The sequence below is a fragment of the Garra rufa genome, chromosome 2 (genome assembly GCF_049309525.1).
Source record: "Garra rufa chromosome 2, GarRuf1.0, whole genome shotgun sequence".
Classification (NCBI taxonomy): Eukaryota; Metazoa; Chordata; class Actinopteri; order Cypriniformes; family Cyprinidae; genus Garra; species Garra rufa.
This window is the reverse complement of record NC_133362.1, coordinates 30,686,049-30,713,255: the sequence shown is the minus strand read 5'-3', so window position 1 is coordinate 30,713,255 and position 27,207 is coordinate 30,686,049. Positions and strand designations below refer to the sequence as shown.

Below are 27,207 nucleotides of genomic sequence, written 5' to 3'. Positions count from 1 at the left end.
TTAATATGGTCGGATTCAGTGAGAGAAAAATATGTTTTAGGCTTGGCCACTGATTGAAGCCCACTTACTTCAGGGAGACCACTTGAGCCTCCAGGGTCTCAGTTTGTGCTTGATAGAGACACTTCAGCTGCTCCTTAGACAAAGAGATGGAAATTACAATTTTAGTGCACATTTATTGATGTCACATTTTCATCTACATGAATGTTTAACCACAAATACCATTTCTTTCTTCCATTTGTGGTCCTCAGCTTGATTAATGGAGTCAAGTCTTTGCTTTGAAGTCTTTTCTGGTGTGCGCTCCATGTTTAACTGAAAATGATCAATACAATGACTCATATTTTCATAAATTGTGTCATTACAGTCGCACAGTTGCCATAACTAAAGGCCTCACTGATACTTACCGTGCTGTCTACAAATGTGTATTCTTTAAGAGTGTCTTCGACTGCCTTTGCTTTCAGCTCCTCGTGTAGTTTCTCATTCTCCACAATCACCACTCTCACTCTCTGTTTCATTCCAAGGAGTTCATCCTTTAGTTTGGAAACAACACAATCAGTACAAACAAATTCCTAGAAATTCCCATCGCACGACCAGTTGTATACTACTGGCTTTATCTGGGGAAACCCACATTATCAAACTCATAGAATGCCTCAGATAATAAATTCACTGATAATATCTTGTGTTAATTAACAGGACTGACCTTGCAGAACTTGACCTCAGCCTCCAGGTGCTGAATGTACTCAGATTGATTGTGGATGATGGGAACCAAGTCATGAACACCAGGCAAACTGCTATTGCCCTCGTCTGTGATTCTTTGCTAGACAGCACAATTAAAAATAAAATCAAACTAATGAGCAAAAGTTGATGGTTCTTTCTATACATTATAATTAGTATACACTACCAGTCAAAAGTTTTTGAACAGTAATTTTTTATATTTTTTAAAGAAGTCTCTTCTGCTCACCAAGCGTGCATTTATTTGATCCAAAGCACAGCAAAATCAGCATTTTAATATATTTGTACTATTTAAAATAACTGCTTTTTATTTGAATATATTGTCAAATGTAATTTAGCATCATTACTCCAGTCTTCAGTGTCACATGATCCTTCAGAAATCATTCTAATAAAAAAACTCTTATTATTATTATATTATATATTATCTTTGATGAATAGAAAGATCAAAAGATCAGTATTTATCTGAAATAAAAAGCTTTTGTAACATTATACACTATACCATTCAAAAGCTTGGAGTAGGTATATTTTTTAATAGAAATTAATACTTTTATTTAGCATGGATGCATTCATTTGATCAAAAGTGATAATAAAGATATTTACAATGTTACAAAAGATTTCTATTTCAGATAAATGCTGTTTGAACTTTCTATTTATCAAAGAAACCTGAAAAAAATCTACTAAGTTGTTTTCAACATAATAATAATAATTAATAATAAATAAATCCGAATATTGGTTTCTGAAGGAGCATGTGACTAGAGTAATTAGGCTAAAAATTCAGCTTTAAAATCACAGGAATAAATTACAATTTAAAAATATATTCAAATAGAAAACAGTTATTTTAAATAGTACAAATATTTCAAAATGTACTTGCTGTACTTTGGCTTGGTGAGCAGAAGAGACTTCTTTAAAAAAAAAATCAAAATCTGACTGTTCAAAAACTTTTGAAAAAGAGTGTAATGACAACTTTAATGTAAAATATAATATAATAATATAATATAATATAATTTTGCAGGAATTTTCATGTTTTTAGTACATTTTAATTTGATTGTTTTTGTTAATTCTATACTTACTCATTTTACCTTACATTTTTATGATAAAGAAAAATACAAAATAAAATGTGATTTGCATCAAATTGCAACCCCCATTTTGAGAAGCCCTGATTTAATTGCTTAATTCACGGCTTCCCACAACGGGGGCACGTTAAAGTTAATGAAAAGCGAATTAGTTTTATTTCTGCTCATTAGCTTCAAGAATAACTAGAGTACCTTTCCTGTTAATTTCCTTTTGGAAGGAGACGGTGATGCAACATTTGCTTCTCTGGACTGCTTTTGAAGCAAGGAACGCAGCTGACTGACTGAAAAAAAAAAAATCAATTGCACAAATAAGGTAACGCATCCAGAGATCTCTGCATGCACTGAATTTTAACACACAATTACAGTTTTCAGGCTGCAGCTCAATTCTGCTTTATAATAATTTGTCAGAATAACACGCTTCCTGCATGATCTGTACCTGCTTCACTCTGTTGAACTAGTATAGGAGGGTTTTGCAGCAGAGGACTAAGCTTCTCCTGCTGCTGCTGCTTTGGTTCTGAACACTCAGAGTCTGAGTTGTGGCTGGCCAGCATGCTGGAGAGGTGCTGGATACTGCGGTTGGCTCGTTCTGAAACATTGAAATCATACAAATACATTGATTTTAGTATGCATAATAAGAATATAAAGATACTCAGACTTAAGTATCTTATAGTGCATCACATATGTGACCCTGGACCACAGTCATAAGGGTCACATATCACATAATGTTTTTTTTTTTAATTGAATAAATAAGCATTCGATTGATGTATGGTTTGTTAGGATAGGACAATATTTGATCGAGATGCAACTATTTGAAAATCTGTAATCTGAGGGTGCAAAAAAATCTAAATATTGAGAAAATCGCCTTTAAATTTGTCTAAATGAAGTTCTTAGCAATGCATATTACAAATTAAAAAATAAGTTTTTATAGATTTACAGTAGAACATTTACAAAATATCATTATAGAACGAACATGATCTTTACTTAATATCTTAATGACTTAAGAAAGAAAAATCAATCATTTTGACCCATATAATGTATTTTTGGCTATAGCTACAGATATACCCGTGCTACTTAAGCTTGGTTTTGTGGTCCAGGTTCACATATATAGTAATAAGTATTTGCTAACTGTGTTGTTTTCTGTGGTTTAATACAATGTTTCACAAAAACCAAGAAGCAAGTGTTCACACTTGTTAGAAGCTCGAATCAAGTGCTGGTTCATATTGCTTTCGGTACTTTTACTGTCAATATTACAGTTTTGTGGAAAGCAACACTGGACTGAAATGCAGCATCATATTTTCTGCTTAAAAACATCACCTCTCAGTGTCTTCTGCAGTGCTCCTAATTCCTCCTCCTCGTCGTCAGAGTCCAAAGACGGTTTCATTATTGCTTTAAACACGTAATAAAACCAAAAAAGTTTTGTAAATATTCCGTACAATTTCTCAGGCTCACTGTTACTGAAAGTGTTGCAGTATCTTATCAATAAACGACGTCCAAAAAGACGTCAACGGTTGCAATGGCAGAGGCGCACTTCCGTAAACCGCGCAAAGACAACTGGAACCTGTAGTTTCTACGTTATCAAATTGGCTAGGTCGGGATGAGTACAAAAACTACAACACGGGCATTTCCGCTATTCACAATTCAACGTTTACTGTTTAAAAACGCTTATTACTGTACACATAATATTTACGTTTAAACTCCATTCTAAAGAAATAATCTATAAAATATTTTATGCTTGTTATTTTGAGCAGCAGTCACGTATGAGGACACGCCCACCGGACTGTGTTGGAACTGCAAACGCTGTCCTACTTGCCTGATTCCAGGCTGCCGTATGTCGCCGCTATTTGTTAGGAATAACGATATTGCTGCTGAGCAACTGAGGCAAATAGGAGACGTGGGGATACACACTGGGCTGGGCTACGAAAACCGTTTAGCTGCTGCATTGAAGCCTGAGATAAAACTGACAGCGAAAAGAAGAGCAAGGGTGAGTGAACAAAAAATGATATTTAGTGCACATAACATTAAAGCGTTTACAATAACGCTAGCGTATGAATGCATTTGCTCGTGTTAGAAACGTATTTTCCTATAAGGCTGTGGTGTAAAGAATTCACGCTTTTCCTGTGATCTGATCTGATCGTGTGGTCAGGATACCGTAAATGTAACAGCAGGACACAGCTAGCCAGTTCGATCATATTGAATGAATACACTAGCACGAACACCGCCTGCCTTTATGTGTGTTTTTTTTTTTTTTTTTTTTGCATTAATGCTGTGCGTCCTTCAATGACTTCAATGATACTCGCAGATCTTAATTTATGTATTAAATATAATAGCGAGTGTTTGATTATATGCATGAAGAGGACACAAGCACTGGTCACCGGGTTGCCCGAACGCATGGCATCTTGCTTAGTATCGTAAATTTTACTCTCGATCGGAGCGAACCATTAAAAACAACAATATTTCAGTACAGTAAGTCGTATGGATGTGTAAGAGATGTGCATGATTTGCCGGGTACTGGTGCACACTGTGAAGGGCACTGCGCAGAATCCTTTGTTTTGACAAAGGCTCCTGTTTTGTTCTGCTACATCTGGCCTACATGTGTTTTGATTGCAGTATTAATGACACTTTTCAACGCTGCGAATGTTTATACCCTGTTATTAAATGTTTGATATCTCTAGTTTCTGAGGAGAAACAGTATAGTGTCAAAATAGGCGATCTTTCTTGACAGTGAATTGTCCTATGTGTAATAAGGCTTATTACTGAATGAATTATTAGTTGAAAAGATGCTTCTCTAGTATTTATTACTTCTCCATAGTTTAAGCACGTTATTGCTTAAATAAAAAACTGCATATAGAGACTGTGTCTCAAAACGTACTGAGTATAGCTGCCTACCTAGACAGCATTTTTGGATGTCATGTTGACATGTTGTATTTAGCATCTATAAATGTGAGCATATCAGTTGTTATTTGAACTCCTCTGGAGAGCAGGTTAAATTAATGGCTGTTTTCTTTACAGTCTCCACCTCTTTCTGCAGTACCAAAGTTTTATGGCTTCAGTTTGACCCTGTTTTTTTTATATTATTTGATTTGAAACATGTTCCTTTTTCTAAACTGCTGTACTACTCTTCTACTCACCAAGCCTTCATTTATTTGATCCATAGCAAAAACAGTAAAATTCAAAAATAATTTCTAAAGTAAATTTTTCTGAATTTTGTACTATTTGAAAATATTTTAAAATGTAATTTATTCCTGTGATTTAGAAGCTGAATTTTTAGCATCATTACTCTAGTCACATGATCCTTCAAAAATCAATCTAATATTCTGATTTTATATTTTTTGTATTATTATTATTATGCTGGAAAAAAACTACTTTTTATTAAATCATTTAGCTATCCATACTTAATTTCAATATCAAATAATTTAGTGTCACATAGTGACAGACCAGACAGAGTGTGTTTATTTTTACCCTTGTCGTCTTTTATGGGTGTAACTGTTATTGCATTGCACATTTCCTTTGTATTTTGATTGACTAATCTGTACTTTTCTCTCAGTATTTCAATCTAGGTTATGAACCAGCTGTTTGTTTATGCATGTTGTGTCCACATCCTTTATAATGCATCTTTTTGGGTTCCAAAATGCAGAATTGTCACTGTGTTGTCACAATGACAGTAGTATGTGGCAGGTCTTTGTTTTTGATTTTTATGTTTTAACTGCCTTTTCAATGTTTTTTTATCTTGGCACAAAAACAAAGAAAAACAGATAACTTAATGGAATTAATGTAATATTATTCTGGATCTTTAATGGCTCGTGAGACATCATATGGTTGGTCCCTAGTTTAAATCTACTAAAAAAAAAAAAGAAAGAAAGAAAATCCTAGACCCAAACCAAAACACTGAGTCTGGGGGCTTTCACAAGAAAATCTGTCTTTTGTGAACCCTGGGCCCCAAATCATTAATTATTTATAAGTCAGCATCACTTCCTTAGTTGGATCATGTTGACTGACCAATCCAGTGAGCTTCCTGTTGTTAAACGGAAGTGCCAAGTGAATGTGAATTCACAAAGAAGCCAAAGAGAATCACATGCTTGCTTCCATTAGTTACCACACCAGTATTATCTGAGAATTAGTATGTAAGCGCGGAACAAAAAGATGCATATGTATTTTTTTAAGTTTGATATAGCTTAAGTTGTTTTTCTTTGTTTTCTTCTGTCAGCGCTGTATTGCAAAAGCATACAAATGGCTGTGTGTGATGATCAGACTGTTGGTTATTTCAGGCTAGTCTGGATTCTGTATGCCCTCTGGCTAACCCAATCCTGCTGTTTAGTTCTGACCTATATTTGTGATCCATTATTTGTCCCCTGCTTATATCTGGTCTGCTGATTGTAACTGGTAATTAAAGTGCATGCAATAGAGGCCTAAAGGTGTATAATGGCAGACTTATGATAACTTATTGATAATATATTGAACACACAGTTCTCTTCATTCAAACTTTTGAACTTGCTTTTCATTAAAGAATCCTGAAACATACACTACTATTCAAAAGTTTCTGAACAGTATTTTTAATGTTTTTTAAAGTCTCTTCTGCTCACCAAGCCTGCATTTATTTGATCCAAAGTACAGCAAAAACAGTACAGTTTGAAATAGTTGTACTATTTAAAATAGCTGTTTGCTATTTAAATATATTTGTGATTACAAAACTGAATTTTTAGCATCATTACTCTAGTCTTCAGTGTCACATGATCCTTCATAAATCATTCTAATATTCTTATTTCAAAAAAACATTTATTAAAGGTGCCATAGAATGGAAAACTGTGTTTACCTTGGCATAGTTAAATAATAACAGTTCAGTACATGGACATGACATACCATGAGTCTCAAACACCATCGTTTCCTCCTTCTTATATAAATCTAGTGTTTGCAAAAGACCACCGAAAAATAGGTCAATTCCAACATAACATGGATAAAACATAAGACTAAAATGTCGGCGATTCAAAACGGCAGATTCAACAAACCTCATATTAAAAGCGGCTAGAGCTCCTAATTAAATATATATTTTTATCCATGTGCCAGCTATAGAGATGAGCAGCTCTGTGAAACAGCCAATCAGAGCAGAGCTCATTAATATTCATGAAGCTTCCAAATAAGGCAATAACAGAGCATTTCATTCTAGGGACAAATCCTAGGGTTGTAAATGGACCTGTAAAACCATTTCTGGAGATTTTTTGCCCTTTCCTATGCCAAATACCTTCTATGTAGATATCAGAGAACAATTTAAAATATTGTATAAATGCATTCTATGGCACCTTTAATATTATGTTGAAAACAGCTGAGTAGATTTTTTTAGGTTTTTTTGAGTAGAAGTTCAGAAGAATAGCTTTTATTTGAAATTAAAGGCTTTTGTAACATTATAAATGTCTTTATCCTAACATTTGATCAATTTAAATAATCCTTGCTAAATAAAAGTATTAATTTCTATAATTTCTTTCCCCAAAAAAAGAAAAACTTGACTGCAAGCTTTTGAAGGATCTTTTGGGTTTTCTATATTAATCAAAGAATCCTGCATGTTTTTTAAATACTGATAATAATAATAATGATAAAAATGTTTCTTGAACAGCAAATCAACATATTAGAATGATTTCTGAGGAGTCATGTGACACTGAAGACTGAAGTAATGATGCTCAAAATACATTTTGATATATATATATATGCAAATAGAAAATAGTAATATATTAAAATGTTACTGTTTTTGCTGTACTGTACTGTATCAAATAAATGCAGGCTTGGTGAGCAGAAGAGACTTCAAAAACATAAAAAATCTTACTGTTCAAAAACTTTTGACTGTCTGGTAGTGTATAACAATTTTCACAAAAGGCACTACTGTTTTCAGCATTGATACTGTAATAGTAAATGTTTCTCGAGCAGCATATTAGAATGACTTCTGAAGAATCATGTGACACTGAACACTGGAGTAATGGCTGCTGAAAATTCAGAAATGATATTTTAAAATATATGAAATAATCAAATTTTGAGCGGTAGTTTAATTTATGTAATAAATAGCTCATGTTTATTCTGAATGAGTCTGTCTTTGAATATTATGCGTCTGATCTAGCAGAAATTCCCTTTGGTCAGAAACATTTACTGGTTGTTGATTTGCATAAGTAGGTCTGTTGGGTCAAGTATGTCATTATGCATGTTTATTACCACCCAACGGCGCATTTTGTTGTGTCTGATAAGGTCTAGTCACAAGTGTATTAGATTTGGATTAATGATGGATCGTTCTTCCTTCTGCCACATGCTGATGATGTAAATGAGATGTCTGCTTCTCATGGCCATATGGTACTTTTACAGCATCCCCAAATTTGCTCTCTCAGCGTGTTTTACTGCATTGGCCACATTTTGTATACAGAGATATGGCCTTAGATATAAGTGAAAGTGAATTTATTCACATTTCATGATTTATTTTTAAAGAGACTGAACTCTGTTCATCTTCTGTATAATTTGTTGTAATAGTTTAGTTAGTGATTCATATAATTTCATTGCGAAGTATCACAATAGTCCAACATTTGATTAGTGAAGCTATTTTTTTTTATGCATATGTTTTTTATTTTCAATATTTTTTGCAGAATTACTCTGCTGACAGTGTGCAGCTTTAGCTGTTAAGGTGCAATCGCATGTACTGTTGCTCTGTGAAATTTTTCAGACAAGAAACTTTATCTGTTCCATTCCAGTGCGAGCATCAACTTGAATTCAAATCAATCTGAACGAAAGTCCAGCCACTGTTCATTCATGTCAAGCGCACTCACTGTATTCTTCTCAAGCACTGAGATGGTCTGTGGATCGATTTATCTCCCAGCATTAGCATATAGAGATGCGCTTAAAATATACTGTCTGGTGGTGACTAGTCAGAAGTGTAGTCGGAAGCCTTCCCCGGTTTGAAACAGAAGGCTGAAATGCCCTTAGGCTTATTGTTGCAGCATCTGTTTCTAGAAATAAGAATCAATTTTTTGATAATGCAAACAAAGTGCTTTGTGAGAGGAACAGAATAATGGAGATTTAATTTCTAAGCATGGTTTCTACAGATGAGTTAGATAAAAGCAATGAACCGAGACTGATTATTTAACAATTTGTGATGCTTCAGTGATTTTACCTCTCTCAAGATACTGAGGATAGCAGTGAGGACATTGACTTTATCACTCTCCATTTTAAGAGTGTTTATTTGCCTCACAACATCATGTTACCTTCAAGGACTTGCAATCTTCCCTTGGCATTCATAGACCTAAGGACTATGTTGAATGTTGTATTTTCTCAAAGAGCGACATTCATGTTACACTGCATCTGCTGTACCTAAAAAATACTTTTTAACCATAGTTTTTAAAATAAGCCCAAAAACCACAGCCCACGACCAAAAAAAAATCCTGCAGTCGCGTATTATAAGAGGACGTGGCAACTCTGGTTTGAACTTTGAGCTGAGCGAATAAATGATCAAATTAGTAGCGCTATTTTGTACTGCTTTGGGTGCATAAACTATATATCGAACATTTATCAAACTCTTGTTATTGTTTTATCAAGGACAATTATATGCAATAATTATCGTTATTGTTTTATTACTTTCTTTAAATTGTGAAACACAAAAGTTGCAAACTATTCAGACATTATACAGTCATATTGTATAATGATTATGTATTATGTATGTATCAAACAGTTTGCAAATATTATAGACACTATAAACATATATTTTAGTCCCCCTCACTTCACAACACATTTTTTAAGAGTATTTGGAACATTTCTTACAAATGCCAAATATAAACAAATTTATTCAAAGCAAAACTGAAACTATTGGGGTGTGGGACATGAGCTATACAAATAAACTTGGGCCTATGCAGGCTCCAACTCTCATTCGGGACAAATACAAATGAGTGTTTTGCTTGCTTAATGTTAATTTCATTATAAGTCTCTGATAAAAAATGTCCAAAAGCTGTCATTATGGTGGAACCTTTTTTCTAAAATTTAACCTCTGATATTTACCTCTAAAAGGTGCACATTAGTACCTATTGTATACATATTAGTACCAAAATGGTATTAGTACTGTAAGGGTACTGTCCCGGTAACAGCTTTTGTTTTTTTTCTGACAGTGTATAACTCACTTTGGAATATACATCACAGCAGCATGTTTCAGGTGACAAAAAACATTTGGGGGTGTGAAGTGTGCTGTCAAGTGCTCACATAAAACAGGTCCAGTCAACTTGTGCACTATATTTCAAGTTTTATGAAGCCATACAGCAGTTTTGTGTAAGGTACTGAGTGAAATTTATATGTATTTAGATACGTTTGATGTTAAACCTGCCACGACACATCTGTATTTACCGTTTTTAAATATATGTGACCCTGGACTACAAAACCAGTCATAAGGGTCTTTTGGAGATTTTAAAGACTATTTGAAAATCTGGAATCTGAGGGTGCAAAAAAATCAAAATATTGAGAAAATCGCCTTTTAGTTGTCCAAATGAAGTTCTTAGCAATGCATATTACTAATCAAAAATTAAGTTTTGATATATTTACGGCAGGAAATTTACAAAATATATTCATGCAACATGATCTTTACTTAATATCCTATTGATTTTATAGCCTGGGTGTCCCCATGCTGCCTTCCGCGCAGCACGATTTTATTCACGCTGGAAGGTAGCATGGAAACCATGGACCAAATTTTCACCTCAGGGAACCAATCACAGAACGGGGAGGGATGGCGATGGCGCCTTCTTTGCGACTTACCGAAGCAGTTTGTTTAGAACTATGGATCCAGCACGGCAGCAAGTTATCATTCGATGCAGCCGTTCACATGTCGCGCCTAAAACGCGTGGAAAACGGTAGGCGCGTCGCTTTCTCCTTTCCAAACCGTTCTGTAGCTTGCGCATGGAAAACGCGAGCGCGTCGCAACCGTGTCGCTTCCATTATGCGCGCGCATACCGCGCGTCTACATTTGAAATAACGAACTTTAGCGCGCAAAAGACGCGACATGTGAACGGCCCCTTAGATAGTGTTCTAAATAGTTTAGAACGCAAGTTTATTTGGAAAAAAGAGCAACTTTTGGCGTTAAACCATCGCTCTGTATACGTCATCCGGTATGATTGAAACGATTGGCTATGAGCTACGCACAGGCGCATTTGATAGACATTCGTAGCGCCCAATAAACGGCTCTGGGCATTCGTAAACCACGCCTCAAATACGAGAAAATGAACATGTGGTTCCCAGACCACGAATCGTGACGAAGTCATAACGTGGTCTGGCGTTAGCCAGGCTATTGATTTTAGGCATAAAAGAAAAAAATATAATTTTGACCCATACAATATATTTTTGGCTATTGTTACAAATATCCCCTTGCTACTTAAGATATAGTTTTGTATGAATGCAAATGGAAAGACTTTTTAGCTAATAAAGTATTTAATTTCAGTAATCATACATGTTTGGAATGACATGAAGGTCAATAAATAGCAGAATTTTAATTTTGAGATTGACTGCTCCTTTAAGAGTGTCTGTTTACTACATTGGGCTGCAGATAGACAGCAGAGTTGGGTCAGGCTAGTACTCATGGGTCATCATATCAGGTCATGTGGATTAGGGAGGATACAAACAGGGTTGTGTCATCATCTGGCTGGGGATCCCATTAGATGGGTGTAGGCTTCATGCAGAAAGTCAAGTGAGAGCTTTTTATATTAGAAACACCAGTTTGAAATGAACAAGTTTTACTGTTATGTGTAGAACAGAAAAAAAAAAACATTCCAATCTGTCACATTTTAGTTGTTCCTATTACAATAGCATTAAGATTGAAGCTTATCAAAAATGGGGTTTTCCAGTTTTACTGCTTATCTGTTCCAGAGTGAATCAGTGCCTTATTCCTCTCAGAGATAAATAAGATGACAGAGATTTAGAAATGAGCTGGGGGAAGCAGGAGGAAGCGTTAGCCACACTTCCTGTTCCTTGCAAAAACACTCAGTCGACCCAAAACAATCCATCTCTTCAGACACTGAAGCGGGAGGATGCACTCATAGCCAGCATGGTGAAATCACCCTTTCACCCACTAAAAACACCATATGCCACTCTGTTCGGAAGAAGAGCGGGAGATTCGGGGGCCACAGAAGTGCTTCAGTAGAAAGTGATTTGTCTATTCATGATATCTTAAGAAAGCTTTACCACTAAGAAGGTGAAGCTCACTCCAAGAGTAAAGTCAGCTCTCGCTTTAAGCTTTTAAATTAAGTATTAAAGTATTTCATTTCTTAAGATTGTCTTTGTGGCCATACAGGGATTGTGATGGGTTTGAAGATTGAGGTCTGTCAGATATGCATGTGTTCATTAGAAGGTACTGACAACCAACATTCTCCAGCTTCCAAAGCTCTTTCATGTCTTGTTAAGAGAGAGGTTTATATCGCACCACATCAGGGCGTCTTTGCCACGTTGTGCTTATTCCTGAATTCCGTGGGTAGTTGACGGGTATAAAGGTTTTCCTGTGGTTGCTCGACTAATGCCTGTGTTACAGAAAAGAGAAAACCCAGCTGCTAGTATTCAGCTATTCTTTGCAAGCTGCTCCCAAGATGTAATCTATCTAGGTTGTGAAGAACTTCTCAGAACGTATTCTTGTCAGACATTGTCCCGAACCTACAGGCAATATCACAACTGTGTTGCTAAATAAAAATTCTTACAGGAAGAAGTTTGAAAACTAATTTTAAGATTCATCTTTTTAAAGTCCCTTGTTTGTCTTAAACAGCTCTTCAGAAAAATCCTGAAGGTCCCACAAATTCTTTGGTTTTTCAGCATTTTTGTCTATTTGAACCCTTTCCAAATGACTATGATTTTGAGATCCATCTTTTCTCACCGGAGGGACTCATATGCAACTATTACAGAAGGTTCAAACGCTCACTGATGCTTCAGAAGGACACAAAATGCATTAAGAGCGGGGGTGAAAACCTTTGAATTTGAAGATCGGTAAATTTAACTTATTTTGTCTTCTGGGAAACATGCAAGTATCTTCTGTAGCTTCTGAAGGGCAGTACTAAATGAAAAAAATACGATATTTAGGCAAAATAAGAAAAATGTACACATCTTAATTTCTTCACTCAAAAGTTTTCACCCCCGGCTCTTAATGCATCGTGTTTCCTTCTGAAGCATCAGTGAGCGTTTGGACCTTCTGTAATAGTTGCATATGAGTCCCTCAGTTGTCCTCAGTGTGAAAAGATGGATCTCAAAATCATACAGTCATTGTTGGAAAGTTTTCAAATAGACAAAAATGCTGAAAAACCAAAGAATTTGTGGGATCATTCCGATAACTACGCTGTATTAAAAATCAAGTGTATGTAAACTTTTGAACAGGGTAATTTTTATCAATTCAGCTATTATTTTCTTTTGTGGACTATATGTAAACGTCTTTTATGTGAAATATCTTATTCAGGTCAGTACTAAAAAAAAATAACATGCATTTTGCATTGTGATTCCTCTTATTTTGGTGAAATAATTAACATTTTGCAGATTCTGCAAGGTGTATGTAAACCTTTGACTTCAACTATATATAAAAAAACCTTTGCAGTTATTTTTTTATTAGTAATATTATTTAGATTTTCATAGAAAGTGTGTTAAATTATGTAAATTATAGTATCATATTGTCGTTATAACATGCATTTCATGCATCTTGGTTACTCAATCTACGTTCCATCCATAAGTGGACCTTTAGATTTTGTAAGTGGAGGTGGGGTCTATTTTGTATTTCAGTGAATGGATATTGTGTTCCAGCTCCTCAAGCAGCATAATCATATTGCACTTTCAGCAAATATGGGGCCCATATATCAAAACGGCACCCATTATTGGTCAAGATGTTGTCATAGCGATGTGCTAATAAAAAGGGCTTTCACAATATGCAATGTGAAGTAGCCCTAGCTGCTTGTAAGTGCTGTGTGATATTAGTCATGAGGGTCTTCCAGGAGAAACAGTCATGCTCTCTGCAATAATTACAGTTATATAGAGACATGTTATTGTAGGTCAGATGTCTGTTTTTCATTTATCCGTCTGCATCCCTTTGAGCTTGTACATTGCTGTAAATAATTTACAAACTTCACAGCCAACAACCATGATTTTTTTATATCACATACCATTGATATACAATGTTTTTGGATATATACCATTTTGTACCATTGTATACCTTGGAGCAACATGTATGTTTAAAGAGGTTCGGGGGTTGCACTGGGTCACCTAGAAGAGGCATGTGGGTTTGTATGTCAGAAGGATATATTAAATTCCTCTTCCCAGACCATTTGCAGCTGTAGCTCAGAGCAGCTGAATGTGACCTCCTTTTCACAAAAAGGGGAAAAAAAAATCTCAGAGCCCAGTAGGGTGTGCAGCCAAGTTGCCTACATCACTTCCTGCCGCATCTGGCAATGATCATAGTCAGCGAGGGAGGAGGGAACATGTCCCAGGCCTCTAGTCAGCATGCAGCAGATTTCGGCGCGGTCTAACGGATCTCCCTCTCTGTCTCTCTCCACCCACATTCCACTGTTGGTTCAAATTTAAACATCTAGTGGGACAGACATTATCTGTTTATAAAAGTCTACTTTTTTTGTTGTTTTTGTTTTAAATAAATGTATGTTTTGTCAAGTTGAGTGAGACATGTCACTGATAGAGACATTTATGAAAAACTTTCTGTGTCTTTATCTGTTTCATCAGGATGACGTAGGGACTGAGGCTGGAGGAGAGTGCAGAGATGAGCCTCACGTCCTGGTTCCTCGTGAGTAGCGGGGGTACGCGGCACCGGCTGCCCCGTGAGATGATCTTTGTGGGCCGTGATGACTGCGAGCTAATGCTACAGGTTAGGAAGGGTGTCTTTCAATTTTAAAACTACAACTGTTGAAAATCTTATTAAATTATTAAATTAGTATTTTTATTAAATTAATTATTTAAAGATGCTTTTGATTATTAAAATTTAATGAAACAAATGGAAAACACTGAATTTAGTAAAAAAAAAAAAAAAAAAAACTAAATTTAAGATTTTTTTATATATACAGTCAAGCCCGAAATTATTCATACCCCTGGCAAATTCTGACTTAAAGTTACTTTTATTCAACAAGTTTTTTTTTTGACCGGAAATGACACAGGCTTCTCCCAAAAGATAATAAGACGATGTACAAGAGGCATCATTGTGGAAAAAAATATTTCTCAGCTTTTATTTACATTTGAACAAAAAGTTGCATGTCCAAAATTATTCATACCCTTTGCAAACTGTCACAGTCTATGGAAAAATACAAAGTTCTATACCATTCCAAATAGTCCAAGCTGCTCTAAAGCGTCCTAATTACCCTGATTCATTGGGAACAGCTGTTTTAATCAACTCAACAGGTGAAAAGCAGAAGTTCTCTGCTGTTGGTTTGTGGACAGTCATGGCTAAGACAAAGGAGCTCACTGAGGACCTGCGGCTACGCATTGTGGCTGCTCACAAGTCAGGAAAGGGCTATAAGACCATATCCTGATGAATCTGGGCTCTGCTGGTGGCAACATCTCAATGCAAACAGTCTAATGCAGGGGTTTTCAAACCTGTCCTGGAGCCTCCCCTGCCCTGCACATTTTGCTTGTCTCTCTCATCTAATACACCTGATTCAAATCATCAGCTCATTAGTAGAGACTGCAAGACCTGAATTGGGTGTGCCTAATAAGGGAGACATACAAAATGTGCAGGGCAGGGGAGGCTCCAGGACAGGTTTGAAAACCCCTTGTCTAATGGACACTGCACACCGCTGGGTTCCACAGACACAGACCAAGGAGGACACCACTTCTCCAGATAAGGCACACAAAAGCCCACTTGGCCTTTGCAAATGCTCAAAGAAGAAGACTTCTGGTATTCTGTTTTATGGTCAGATGAAACAAAAATTGAAGAATTGTTTGGCCACAATGATGTAGCCTTCATTTGGCATAAAAAAGGAGAAGCCTTCAACCCTAAGAACACCATGCCCGCTGTCAAACATGGTGGTGGAAACCTAATGTTTTGGGGGTGTTTTTCAGCCGGTGGACCAGGAACCTAATCACAGTAAATGGCACCATGAAAAAGGAGCAATACATCAAAATTCTCAACATCAACATCAGGCAGTCTGCAGAGAAACTTGGCCTTGGGCACCAGTGGACATTTCAGCACGACAACGACCCAAAACACACAGCAAAAGTGGTGAAGAAATTTTTAGCAGACAAAAACATTAACGTTTTGCAGTGGCCCAGCCAGAGTCCTTACTTAAATCCAATTGAGAATCTGTGGAGGGAGCTAAAGATCAGGCTTTTCTATTGATTAGGTTTCTATTGAGAAGGGTATGAATAATTTTGGACATGCCACTTTTTGTTCAAATGTAAATAAAAGATGAGTAATATTTTTTTCCACAATGATGCCTCTTGTACATCGTCTTATTATCTTTTGGGAGAAGCCTGTGTCATTTCCGGTCAAAAAACTTGCTGGTTGAATAAAAGTAACTTTAAGTCAGAATTTGCCAGGAGTATGAATAATTTCAGACTTGACTATATATATACAGGGCCTTAAAAATGTTAAAAAAAATTAATAAATTGCTGTTAAATTGTATATAGTATATTTCACAGGGTCTTAAAAATTTAAGTTTTGTTATACTTTTAATAAATTGCTGTTAAATTGTGTATGTTTCGTAAGCAGCACAACTGTTTTCAACATTGATAATAAGTAATGTTTTTTAAAAAGCCAATCAGCATTTAGAATGATTTCTGAAGGATCATGTGACACTGAAGACTGGAGTTATTATGCTGAAAATTTGCCTTTGCCATCATAGAAATAAATTACATTTCAAAGAGTGTAAAATACTTCTTTCAAAAAAAAAAAAAAGATCAACCCAAAAATCTTTTACGGTAGTGTATTTCACAAGTTTTCTCTAATGATGTTAGGAAGGATGGAGAAAGATTAGACCATGCCCATGAGGAAAGCTGCGTTCCAGCTAAGTGGCATGACTGTTACTATCTACCTCATCATCAGTATACACGTGTTAGTCATGCAACTTTATTAATAGAAAGTGGGGCGAAGAGCTCACGGGGTACTTTTAGATGTACTACAGTGTGCATAGACTGGCAAATATTGAGGGAAAGAATTCAAGAAGTCATTAGAGGGAGCTGAGCTGATGAGAACTCAGAACAAACCTGACATATCACAACACAAACACAGATGTAATATCAGCCACTTGAAGAAAAGCTGTGTACTGTGTATCTCATAGAATCATTAGCAACTGCACGAAACAACATAGCAACCACATAACAACATATTAAAACCCCTCACAACAACACCTTAGTAGCTACATAGCTTTGAGGTGAAATGGCCTTCTAAAATTTAGTTCAGAAGTCTATAATGGAAGTGAATTCTTCGCATCTCAAAGCAATCGAATTACCAGTACAGAACGAATAATAGCTATACTATGCTGTTTAAAATGATGAGTATATTGAACTGTAGACAACAGAGTAACTCTGGGGTTTCAAGTGTTCAATACTAGTCTCTGCTGGACATAAACATAGTCTTTGTTTAGTCAGGAAACCCCCATTTCCCTCTTTGACCCTTCCATGTTAGGGTCAAGCATAAATCAATCTCAGTCTGGTCATGTGATTGTGTTACAATATGTTTAGTGGTCACATGGTTTGTCTAAAAATAGATTGGTAATGTATTAGAAGCCTTATCACTGAACTGAGGATGAGTTCACTTTTAAAATAGAGCCACCTTTTTCGCGGACACTCGTTTTAGGTGCTTCATCATCAGAGCAGGCATGTTTTAAACCTTAAACTTCTACATTTGCATTAATTTGACCATTTTAATGTTTATTTCATGAGCAACTTGTCATTACAATGTCTGCAAATGTTGTTGGAGATTGGCCTTTATCAACACATTATTTAAATGAACATACAGTACCTGAAAATTAATTTCAATTTTAAACATTTACCATTGTTTGTCAATTTTTCATGAGCAAAATCCAGTCATTTCAGTGGAACATACAATCAAGAATTTTGCCATGAAGCCAAAAGGTTTCCCCACACAGATTCACTTAGATTCATCGTGATGACCAACAGAAATTTGGTTTAATAGTTACTTCTGTGTGAGGTAAGGTGTGCTTCATGCATCGCTCTGCTTTTGACGGTACAGTAGACAATGGACCGTTTTTGTTCACGAAATTTCTCTAATGTGACTTCAACTTGAGCTCACAACCAATCTTCAATACTTGTATGAGAGATTGTTTCTCATCTGATGTTTGTCGTTTGAGGTATGTTGCACATGTAAGATATGTCACCTTCAAATACTGTCATTGCTACGAGGTGAAATACTTCTGTGACTGCATATAAACTAGCTTCCAAAAATAACAAATCTATGAATGCTCAGCAAAAACGGTCTCTGGTTTGTAACTTTTGCTTTTATCTGTGTGATTGCAGTCTCGCAGTGTAGACAAGCAGCACGCTGTCATCAACTATGAGTCTAGCAGTGATGAGCACAAAGTGAAGGATCTGGGAAGCCTGAATGGGGTGAGTGAGCGGGAAAACAGTGGAGTGCTACGTTTCTGATAAATGAATGCCATTTTTTTGGATTGCGATTAATCACAGTTAATCGACTTGACAGTACTCGTTTTTTATGACTAAAGGTGAGTATCACCAATATCAATATCACTGATTTTTCTTTTTTCCTAATATTAAACCATTGACTACAACCATTCAACATCACAGTATAATTGAGAGCTATCAACTTTAACATTTATTAGACTTAAAAAAAACATCTAATTTAAGTAAACTTAAAACAATCTTCACATAAACCCTTTATTTACCTGTGATCTTCAGCAAGTAAAAAATATACAAAAATTGAATAAAGTTATTAAACAACTTGTCCATTTACTTATTTAGTCTAGTGTGTAATATGAAAGATAATGTACAGTCAGTCTTTACTATAAAAAAAATAAAGGCTAGCTTCCTTAAAATTCCCATTTTATGTATATTCAGGCTCTTTTTGAATCTTGACACAGATTTATGTGCCCTTGTTAATTTTAAATACAAACCTCCCTCTTCATACTTGGTTCTTTCACTATGTGGTGAATCTAAACCTTACTAACATATTGAGGTGCCGCCTGCTTTTCCTGAGTCTGTACTCCGTATCGTGTTTGTGTTAGATTATGTCCGTCTGTTTGTGGTCTGTAGAAACTCTATGACTAAATGAGAACTCATGGGGCCACTCACACAAATTACAACCTCTTCCTGTTGAGTCATGCTTAAGAATTCCTCTTCCTGTCCTGCTTTGGCAGGAAATTACTATTATAGCATGTGCATTATATTATCCACCTTTTTTCAGTATTGTTTACAGTTCTCATGTTGACCAGGAATCAGTTTTCAACAAAACTCCATACAACAAGTCCTGACATTTTATGATACTACCCTATTTCGTTAAAGTTGGCACATGTTGAATAAAGGGAAATAACTTCCAGTCAGCCACTGAAGAGCCTGCACAAATTCCCCAGATGTGACCCCACATTCCAGCAAAATATCTTAAGGTCTTTTGGATGTTGTAGGAAGGACAAAGGAGGAGATTGATTCGGAAATTTTAAACTTGAATACTCTAGAAAGTGCTTTGTCAGAATGATTTGCTCCCCCTTTTGTTGGGCTTTGCAGGAAGTGGCTGATATTTGAGAAGGAGCAGACCTTACAGCACATTATTATCACCCTGAATATTTTCAGATTTTGTGAGGTGGCTCTCCCCGTAGTCATATGTTTAGAGGGATCTGTAAACCATTAGTGCACTGAACTTTTGAAGTTGAACTCATTAAACACGCAGATGTCTTGCTGCCTCAATGAATGGAGGATAATGGAGTGTAGTGTATGTTTGGTGCTCCTCAGGTGTAGGTACAGTCATAGAGTTTTTCAGATTAAGGAGATTTTGAGATTAGCATGTTGTTAAGATTATTAAGTGGATTTTTAAAAAGTCCAAATTTGAGGGATACTGACTTGTTGATCTGTCTAATCTTTTGATACATACACTTGAAGTCAAAAGTTTATAGAATCTGCAAAATGTTAATTATTTTACCAAAATGATAGGGATCCTACAAAATGCATTTGTTTGTTTAGTGATAGTTGTTCATAAATTCATTGTTTGTCCTGAACAGTTAAACTGCTCGCTGCTTCTCAGAAAAAATTCTTCAGGTCCAACAAATTATTTGTTTTTTTAGCATTTTTGTGCATTTGAACCCTTTCCAACAATGACTGTATGATCCATCTTTTCACACTGAGGACAACTGAGGGACTCATATGCAAATATTACAAAAGGTTCAAACGCTCACTGATGCTCGCTCCAGAAGGAAACACAATGCATTAAGAGCCGGGGGTGAAAACTTTTGAGCAGAATGAAGATGTGTACATTTTTCTTATTTTGAAGAACAGACGATACTTACATGTTTCCCAGAAGACAAAATAAGTTCAGTTTACCTTAATCTTCAAATCGTAATGCATTGCTTTTCCTTCTGAAGCATCAGTAAGTGTTTGAAACTTCTGCAATAGTTAACTCCGTTGTCCTAGGTGTGAAAAGATGGATCTCAAAATCATACAATCATTGTTGGAAAGGGTTCAAATACACAAAAATGCTGAAAAGCCAAAGAATTTGTGGGACCTAAAGGATTTTTCTGAGGAACAGTGGGCAGTTTAACTGTTCAGGACAAACAAGGGACTCATGAACAACTATCACTAAACAAGCAAAAAAACACAGCTGTGGATCATTCAGGTAACAACACAGTATTAAGAATCAAGTGTATGTAAACTTTTGAATGTGGTCATTTTTATAAATGTAAGTATTATTTTTTTCTTGTAGACTATATGCAAATGTCTTTTATGTGAAATATCTTATTCAGGTCAGTACTAAATAAAAAATCCTACTTATATTGGTAAAATAATTAACATTTCGCAGATTCTGCAAGGTGTATGTAAACTTTTGACTTAAACTGTAGAAGTTGAGCCCACTAAAATATGAATTTAATTTGACATTTTTATTTTCAGACATTTGTGAATGATGTCAGAATCCAGGAACAGATGTACATCACTTTAAAGATGGATGACAAACTGAGGTTTGGATATGATATCCTTCAATGTACTTGTCTTCAGACATTCTTCTGAAAGTCTTTAAGATTTAGTGTTGATTTAGTATTTCAAAATCATTATGATTCGGTGGAACTGACTTTGTTTGTACACTAATAATTTGGAAGATTTATGTGCATGACAAAGAAAAGAAGAAGTAGAACTGGAGATACATGGTTCCATATTTAGTATGTTTTAGCTATTATGAAACTATCTTCCTTAACCTGACTCACATACCAACCTGTTCACTGTGGTGCGAGGAGAGCTGCATGTGCCAGAGGAGGCTCTGAAGGTAAAACAACCACTATGTTCTGAATTGATTAATATAGTTAATAATCTATTAAGATGTTTGTGCTTATATTATCAGAATTACACTTGCTGATCTTGTGTAGTTTTTATTTGTCTTCCTGAAGTAAAGTTGATGTCAGGTTTCTGGTGCTTAATATGTTCTCCTGCTTCCTTTCTATCAGCATGAGAAGTTCACCAGCCAACTTCAGCTGGGCAAGAAGCCCACTTGTGCAGAGCCCTTAAAAACCCCCAAGTCTTCCCCAGACAAAGCCAAAGTGAGCAAACCCACAGAACCCATTGCTGAACCAGTAGCCAAACCTGCAGAGCCTAACAAAGGAGATGACAAGATGCCAGGTAAAAAAACACCTTGATAATGCCAGGGTGTAAAGAATGGATAACTGTATTTGTGTCTGAAGCTATCAAACCACTTTAGGTGATGCTAAACAATATGTCATCATAATACTCAACTAGATGCTGCTGTTCCCCATCTGACTAATCCATTGTCCCTTTTCAGCAGAGCAAGGTGACATAAATGACCATGGTCTATTTTTATCAAAGCACTAACTAGTGACAGGTGTAAGTGACCTTCTGTCATCTCATTTAATGTCATCCATTAACTCTCCTCACACTGTAGCAACATGTGACACAAACATGTGACAGTTGTGAAAGAGAAAAACGCCCCTCTGGCTAAAGAGAAGATCGCATCTGATTATTTCCCTGTGATGGAAATAATGGAAAACAACTTGTCACAAATGGAAAATTAAGGATGACATTGTCAACTCCTAATGGCTAGCACAGTTCCATTGATTTCACATTTAACGGTTGCACTATTTATACTATGGACATCAAAGATACCTCAAATTGCATTGAGTCCGATATATTGTAAAATTGATTGTTTTGGTCCCTAATTATGACTGGCTAAGCTGTTGTTTCTGAGTGCTGTTTGGCATCCATTTTTCTAAACATTTCTGAAAAACTGCATTGCTTAGTCGAATAATTACCATTCATTATGAGTCAGTTATTATATTTTTATTGCTCTTTGTTAATTTTATTAAACCTTACCAGGTATGTGTAGTAAAATGTAGCACCATACCTAACAACGCCCCTCATTAGCTGTTTTAAAATCACTGTAAACCACAGCTTCATGGGGGTTATTGCTTTATTTGAGACTTAAACCCATCTAAACACATGTATTTATGTGTTACTCTACATAATTAGAACTATGGTTCAGCCCTGTCGTGAAGCACTGGGTATTTAATAATAGGGAAGGGAACAGCCCTACGCCCATGCCTCTGTTTTCCAGCCATCAGCGTGTCAAGGGCGGGTAGCATTTAACATGCGCTCTTATCTCACTGCCACCTGGTTATTTCATCCTGCTAATTGTCAGTCTTGTCAAAAATCCCCTGGCCCCCGGCTGTTAAAGTTACATGATGCATCTGTGTGCAGCACATGAAGAAACTACTGATTTCTGTAGAGGATCAAATCCACAGAAGCACTGGAGTCACTGAATCAATATTACACCTTACTTAAAAAAGTAGTCTATATGACTTCTCTGCACTATATTCCAAGTCTTTTGAAACCATATGAGAGTTTTTTTTTTTTTTTTTGCAATATTTTTTGCAACCAATTTGCAATATCAAACAGCAAAACGAGCTGTTTTGTACAGATGAAAATAGCTGGACGTGAATGAGACCGGAAGCCAGACCCATAAAATGTACAAATGGCTGTGCACACTCTTATGGGAAGAAAAAGGTGGATACTGTATGTACATAAACTCTTATGTCCTCTAAAGCAAAGTAACTTTTTTATTTCTCTAACAGGTGATATAGCTGCCTTGCACAGGGGAACCCCGTTGTATGGACAGCCATCCTGGTGGGGCGATGGGGATGCGGATGATGAGAATTCCTTTAAACAAGAGAATAAAACATCTGGAAAGAAGCAGGAGAACAGCGGGACAGGTCAGACAAACCAGAATACTTTTAAACACTCTGCTCACACAAAAGTGATTAAATTAATTTTTTCACAAACTGCGTAATTAGACAGTCACAGGGATAGTTCACCCAAAAATGAAAATTACTCACCCTCAAGCCATCCTAGGTGTATATGACTTTCTTCCTTTAGAGAATAAAGAGTTATAATAAAAAAATGTCCTGGCTCTTCCAAGCTTTATGATGGCAGTGAATTGAATGTAAAGTTGGATGGATAAAGTCCTACAGACCAATCGGAGTAGACGTCGCAGTTACGTCAGTTAAAACTGCACTCACATTGTGATGGCAGAAGAACACTAGTAACAAGGGGAGGGAAATGGGTAAAATCCATTAAATGTGAGAAAAAATGTATTGTTGTGCCTTTGGATGTTAGAATCGGAATGCAAATCATCTTTATAGAATACTGTCGCCAAAGACGCCATTTGAAGCCAAATGCAGACGTTTAAACAGACAGACTGTGGATGAAACCTGCTATGATTACTCTACTTTTAAAGTGTACATTTGATTTAAACAATTTGTCTACATAATATTCACATATGCAGTTCATAGGGGTCATATTATATTAGCTCTACAGTTACAGCATAAAATATGATTTAAACCTATAACATTTTACAAAACATTTACCTATTTTATCTCACAATTCTGACTATTTTTCTCACAAATGCTAGTTTATATCTCCTAGTTCAGACTTTATAACTCAATTTAACTCAATAGTGAGTTTGTCAATAATGAAGAAAAAACCCAAAAGTGTGAGATATAAACTCATGATTTTGAGCCGAGGGGAATTTTTTATTATCAGATTTTTTTTTTTTTTTTTTTTTTTTAATCAGCGAGAATCAGAATTTTGAAATATAAACTCAGTGATAAACTGTAATTTTCTGCCACCAGGTAAGCTCCGCCCACAAATATGGAAAGTGCCTAAATCCATTATAAAAAGTGCTCCACATGGCTCCAGGGGGTTAATAAAGGCCTTCTGATGCAAATCAATGTGTTTTTGTAAATATCCATATTTAAAACATTATAAACCATAATCTAATCTCTGTTGTACTCGTTCACGAGAGAGTGACATTCTAGCGGGTGATGCAGGACATAAGCGTAGCGTAAGCTCCAGTGAGAATATCCTTTATAGTTATGTTTATTTTTCTTACAAAAATGCATCGATTCACTTCAGAAGGCCTTTATTAACCCTCCAGAGCTGTGTAGAGCACTTTATAAAATGGATTTATGCATTTAGTATTTTGGACTTCATCCATCCAACTTTATCGTAAACTCCCATTCACTCCCATTTTAAAACCTGAAAGAGACAGGTCATATTTTAATTATTGTTATTTAACTGATTGTATTTGTCTGAAAGAAGAAAGTCATAGACACCTAGGATGTCTTGAGGGTGAGTAAATCATAAAGATAATTTTTTATTTTTTGGGTGAACTATTCCTTTAGCACATTTTGAGCAGATCTACACCAGACAGAGGACAGTTGTGAAGAGAATGAATAGTTTGAATCACTTGCTGTTTAATCCAGAATAACAAAGTGAAATTTGCTTCCGATTGAAGCTGGCATGTTCAGTGCACTTTGATCTAAGGGTCTGAAATCCCATTAACTTTCTCCGTTTAGAAGTAATGGGATTGTAGATTACCGAGGCTTTACCACAGCAGGACATCACACATTTGCTACAGACACTAAACCCGACAAGTGTACTCAAAATAGTATTTTGATACAGCAAGAAAAACATGTATTGTGCACTTAGTATGGCATTTTTAATTGATTTATGATGTAATTTTAGACCAACTAAATTATACCACTTTGCTTTTTGTCTGTTTTATTGGGCCGTATTGGACTCATGCATACTTGAACAGTGAGTTTACCCCTTGTAACCCACTGTGCCTTGATTATAACTGCACATGTAAACATACTGGATAAATGCTGCCTTTCTAGATCATGTACAGTCAAAGCAGAATTTTTTCAGACACCTTCAACTTGTCATATTATCAGTTTATTTGCTATAGTCTGGAAAATGGTAATAAAATAGGACAAGAACTCAGAGTTAAACTGTCAGAACAAATTCATCTTGACCAAATTACTTACAGTCAAAACAAAATGTAATCAGACATTTTTTAAATTTCTGACATTATCACAGTTTATTCACTATAGTTTAGAAAATGGTAATAAAATCAAATAAAATTTTGGTCCCAAATTTGTATCCGTTTTACTAGTAGTCCACTTTATGAAGAATTTTTGGGTATAGTATGTCACAGTTTACTTTATTTTGCTATCCTCACTTACATAAATGAACTATAGTGTCCTGCACCCACTAGTAAAAAAATATCAAAAATTATATCTGGTGTCTGCATAATTTTTGGTTTGACTGTACATAAACATGAGTTATTTAAGTTTCTTTTTTTTTATAATATGCGCCACTTTTATCATTGACCCTAGAATAGACCATCAAAGCCCAGAGATCTTACTCGTGCCCTTGAGCCCTCTTAATTTAATTCACTCAAAACAGCACCGTCTCTGTTCAGAGACACAAAATCTACTCCCAGAAGATGCCTTGTTTCTTTCTGGGGGAATGCTGGGTACATATATATCGAAGGAGTAGTGCTGGCTCACTGAGTGGCATTGTTTGACAAAACCTTACAGTGTTACTCAAACAAAGAGTACAGACCCAGGTTCAGAAGACGGCAGAGTTGGCAGAAGCTCTAAATGAATCAGCATTATTTGTTTCAGGCTTGATAAACCTTAGCGCTGCCACAGAGAGCGAGAGAGAGAAAACCATTCATGCAACAGTCCACCACATCAAAGTGCCAACACCTCCCAAAGCTATTTTAGGCTGGTTTTTCGAAGGCAGGGACTCACAGGCCAGCGTAGGAAAGAAAGAGGAAGAGAATGTAAAGGGAACCGTCTCCCTTAAGAAGTGAATAGGCTGATTTGTAGACAGGCCCAGCCCCCTCCATCTCCATTGTCACGGAGGCGTGTTTGCTTTCTCCTCTGTGACACCAGTGCCGCTCATCACAGAGGCAGCAACACATGCTAGATTTGTAAGTATTTTTAAGTATTAAAGTTTTTGTACTTTATTAAACATAGTTTATCTCATGTTAACTTGTTAGGAACTTGTTAGGTACAAGTAAGACCTTGTGCCTTATGAACTAACTTAAGATATATTACCAAAAGTTCTGCTAAGCAGATGTGATATCTGTTCAGTAGTGAATAAAACAAAAGGAGTGGAATTCTAATAGCAGTTAGTGGTTTTCTGTTGTATTTTGCTGCTGAGGGTGAATAAACAGAATCATTGTTGCCTGTCTTATAAGTATTTTTTAATATATTAACTTAAAAGAGGAAGTGCAAAAGTATTTTTAAAAATAGGAAGTTTCAGCTGCGTTCTTATAGGTTGTGCTGTGCAGAGGACATGACTTTTGGTAAATTAAATTTAGTGAAGTAATTGTGGAAAATTAAGAACGTTATTGATGATGTCATGATGACATATTTGAATAATGCTGCTGTGCCTGTAAATGGCATATGCACCTGTTGCTAACAAAAGAATACTAAATATACTAATATTTTTTAATTGAGCTTTGAAGTTACGCCTCAGTGAAATAAATGAAATGTTACTATGCTACAATTATATCAGTTTAAATGAAGTATCTAAATTAGTGGTTCACTTTTTGTGCTGTGACTCATTTTTAGGTTACAAAATTCTTACACACCCTTTGCCCACATTATTTTTAGAGTATACATTGGCACCTTCTTTATGAGACATTTGTTTGGATTTAATGTAGTTTAATGGTATTCAGTTCTGTGAATTTACCTTTGTGGCCTACACTACCATTCTACCTTTTTTTGAAAGAAATTAATATTTTTATTCTGCAAGAATGCATCAGATTGATCAAAATAGACTTTTGAATGTAGTATGCTTTAAGCCTCTGATCTGTGTATGGGACCCTGGACCACAAAACCAGTCATAAGGGTCAATTTTTTAAAAATTGAGATTTATACATCATCACAAAGCTGACAAAAAA

The 27,207-nt window shown here is 35.8% G+C and overlaps 2 protein-coding genes across 2 annotated transcripts in view; one reads left to right on the top strand and one right to left on the bottom strand.

The window, feature by feature from the left end:
• Positions 1 to 3,273, bottom strand: part of sdccag8 (SHH signaling and ciliogenesis regulator sdccag8) — a 58,014-nt gene extending 54,741 nt beyond the window's left edge. Inside the window, exons 1-7 of the mRNA XM_073834642.1 lie at positions 3,117 to 3,273; positions 2,239 to 2,388; positions 1,995 to 2,083; positions 698 to 814; positions 402 to 527; positions 220 to 309; positions 69 to 133 (exon numbers count right to left, since the gene is read on the bottom strand). Of these exons, the coding sequence (XP_073690743.1) occupies positions 69 to 133; positions 220 to 309; positions 402 to 527; positions 698 to 814; positions 1,995 to 2,083; positions 2,239 to 2,388; positions 3,117 to 3,183 (704 nt within the window). The 5' untranslated portion in view covers positions 3,184 to 3,273. The remainder of the gene's footprint in view (positions 1 to 68; positions 134 to 219; positions 310 to 401; positions 528 to 697; positions 815 to 1,994; positions 2,084 to 2,238; positions 2,389 to 3,116) is intronic.
• Positions 3,274 to 3,653: 380 nt separating this feature from the next.
• Positions 3,654 to 27,207, top strand: part of cep170aa (centrosomal protein 170Aa) — a 49,705-nt gene continuing 26,151 nt past the window's right edge. Inside the window, 7 exon segments of the mRNA XM_073834641.1 lie at positions 3,654 to 3,783; positions 14,499 to 14,640; positions 18,243 to 18,332; positions 20,838 to 20,916; positions 21,149 to 21,207; positions 21,386 to 21,557; positions 23,024 to 23,161. Coding sequence (XP_073690742.1) covers positions 14,536 to 14,640; positions 18,243 to 18,332; positions 20,838 to 20,916; positions 21,149 to 21,207; positions 21,386 to 21,557; positions 23,024 to 23,161 — 643 coding nt within the window. The 5' untranslated portion in view covers positions 3,654 to 3,783; positions 14,499 to 14,535.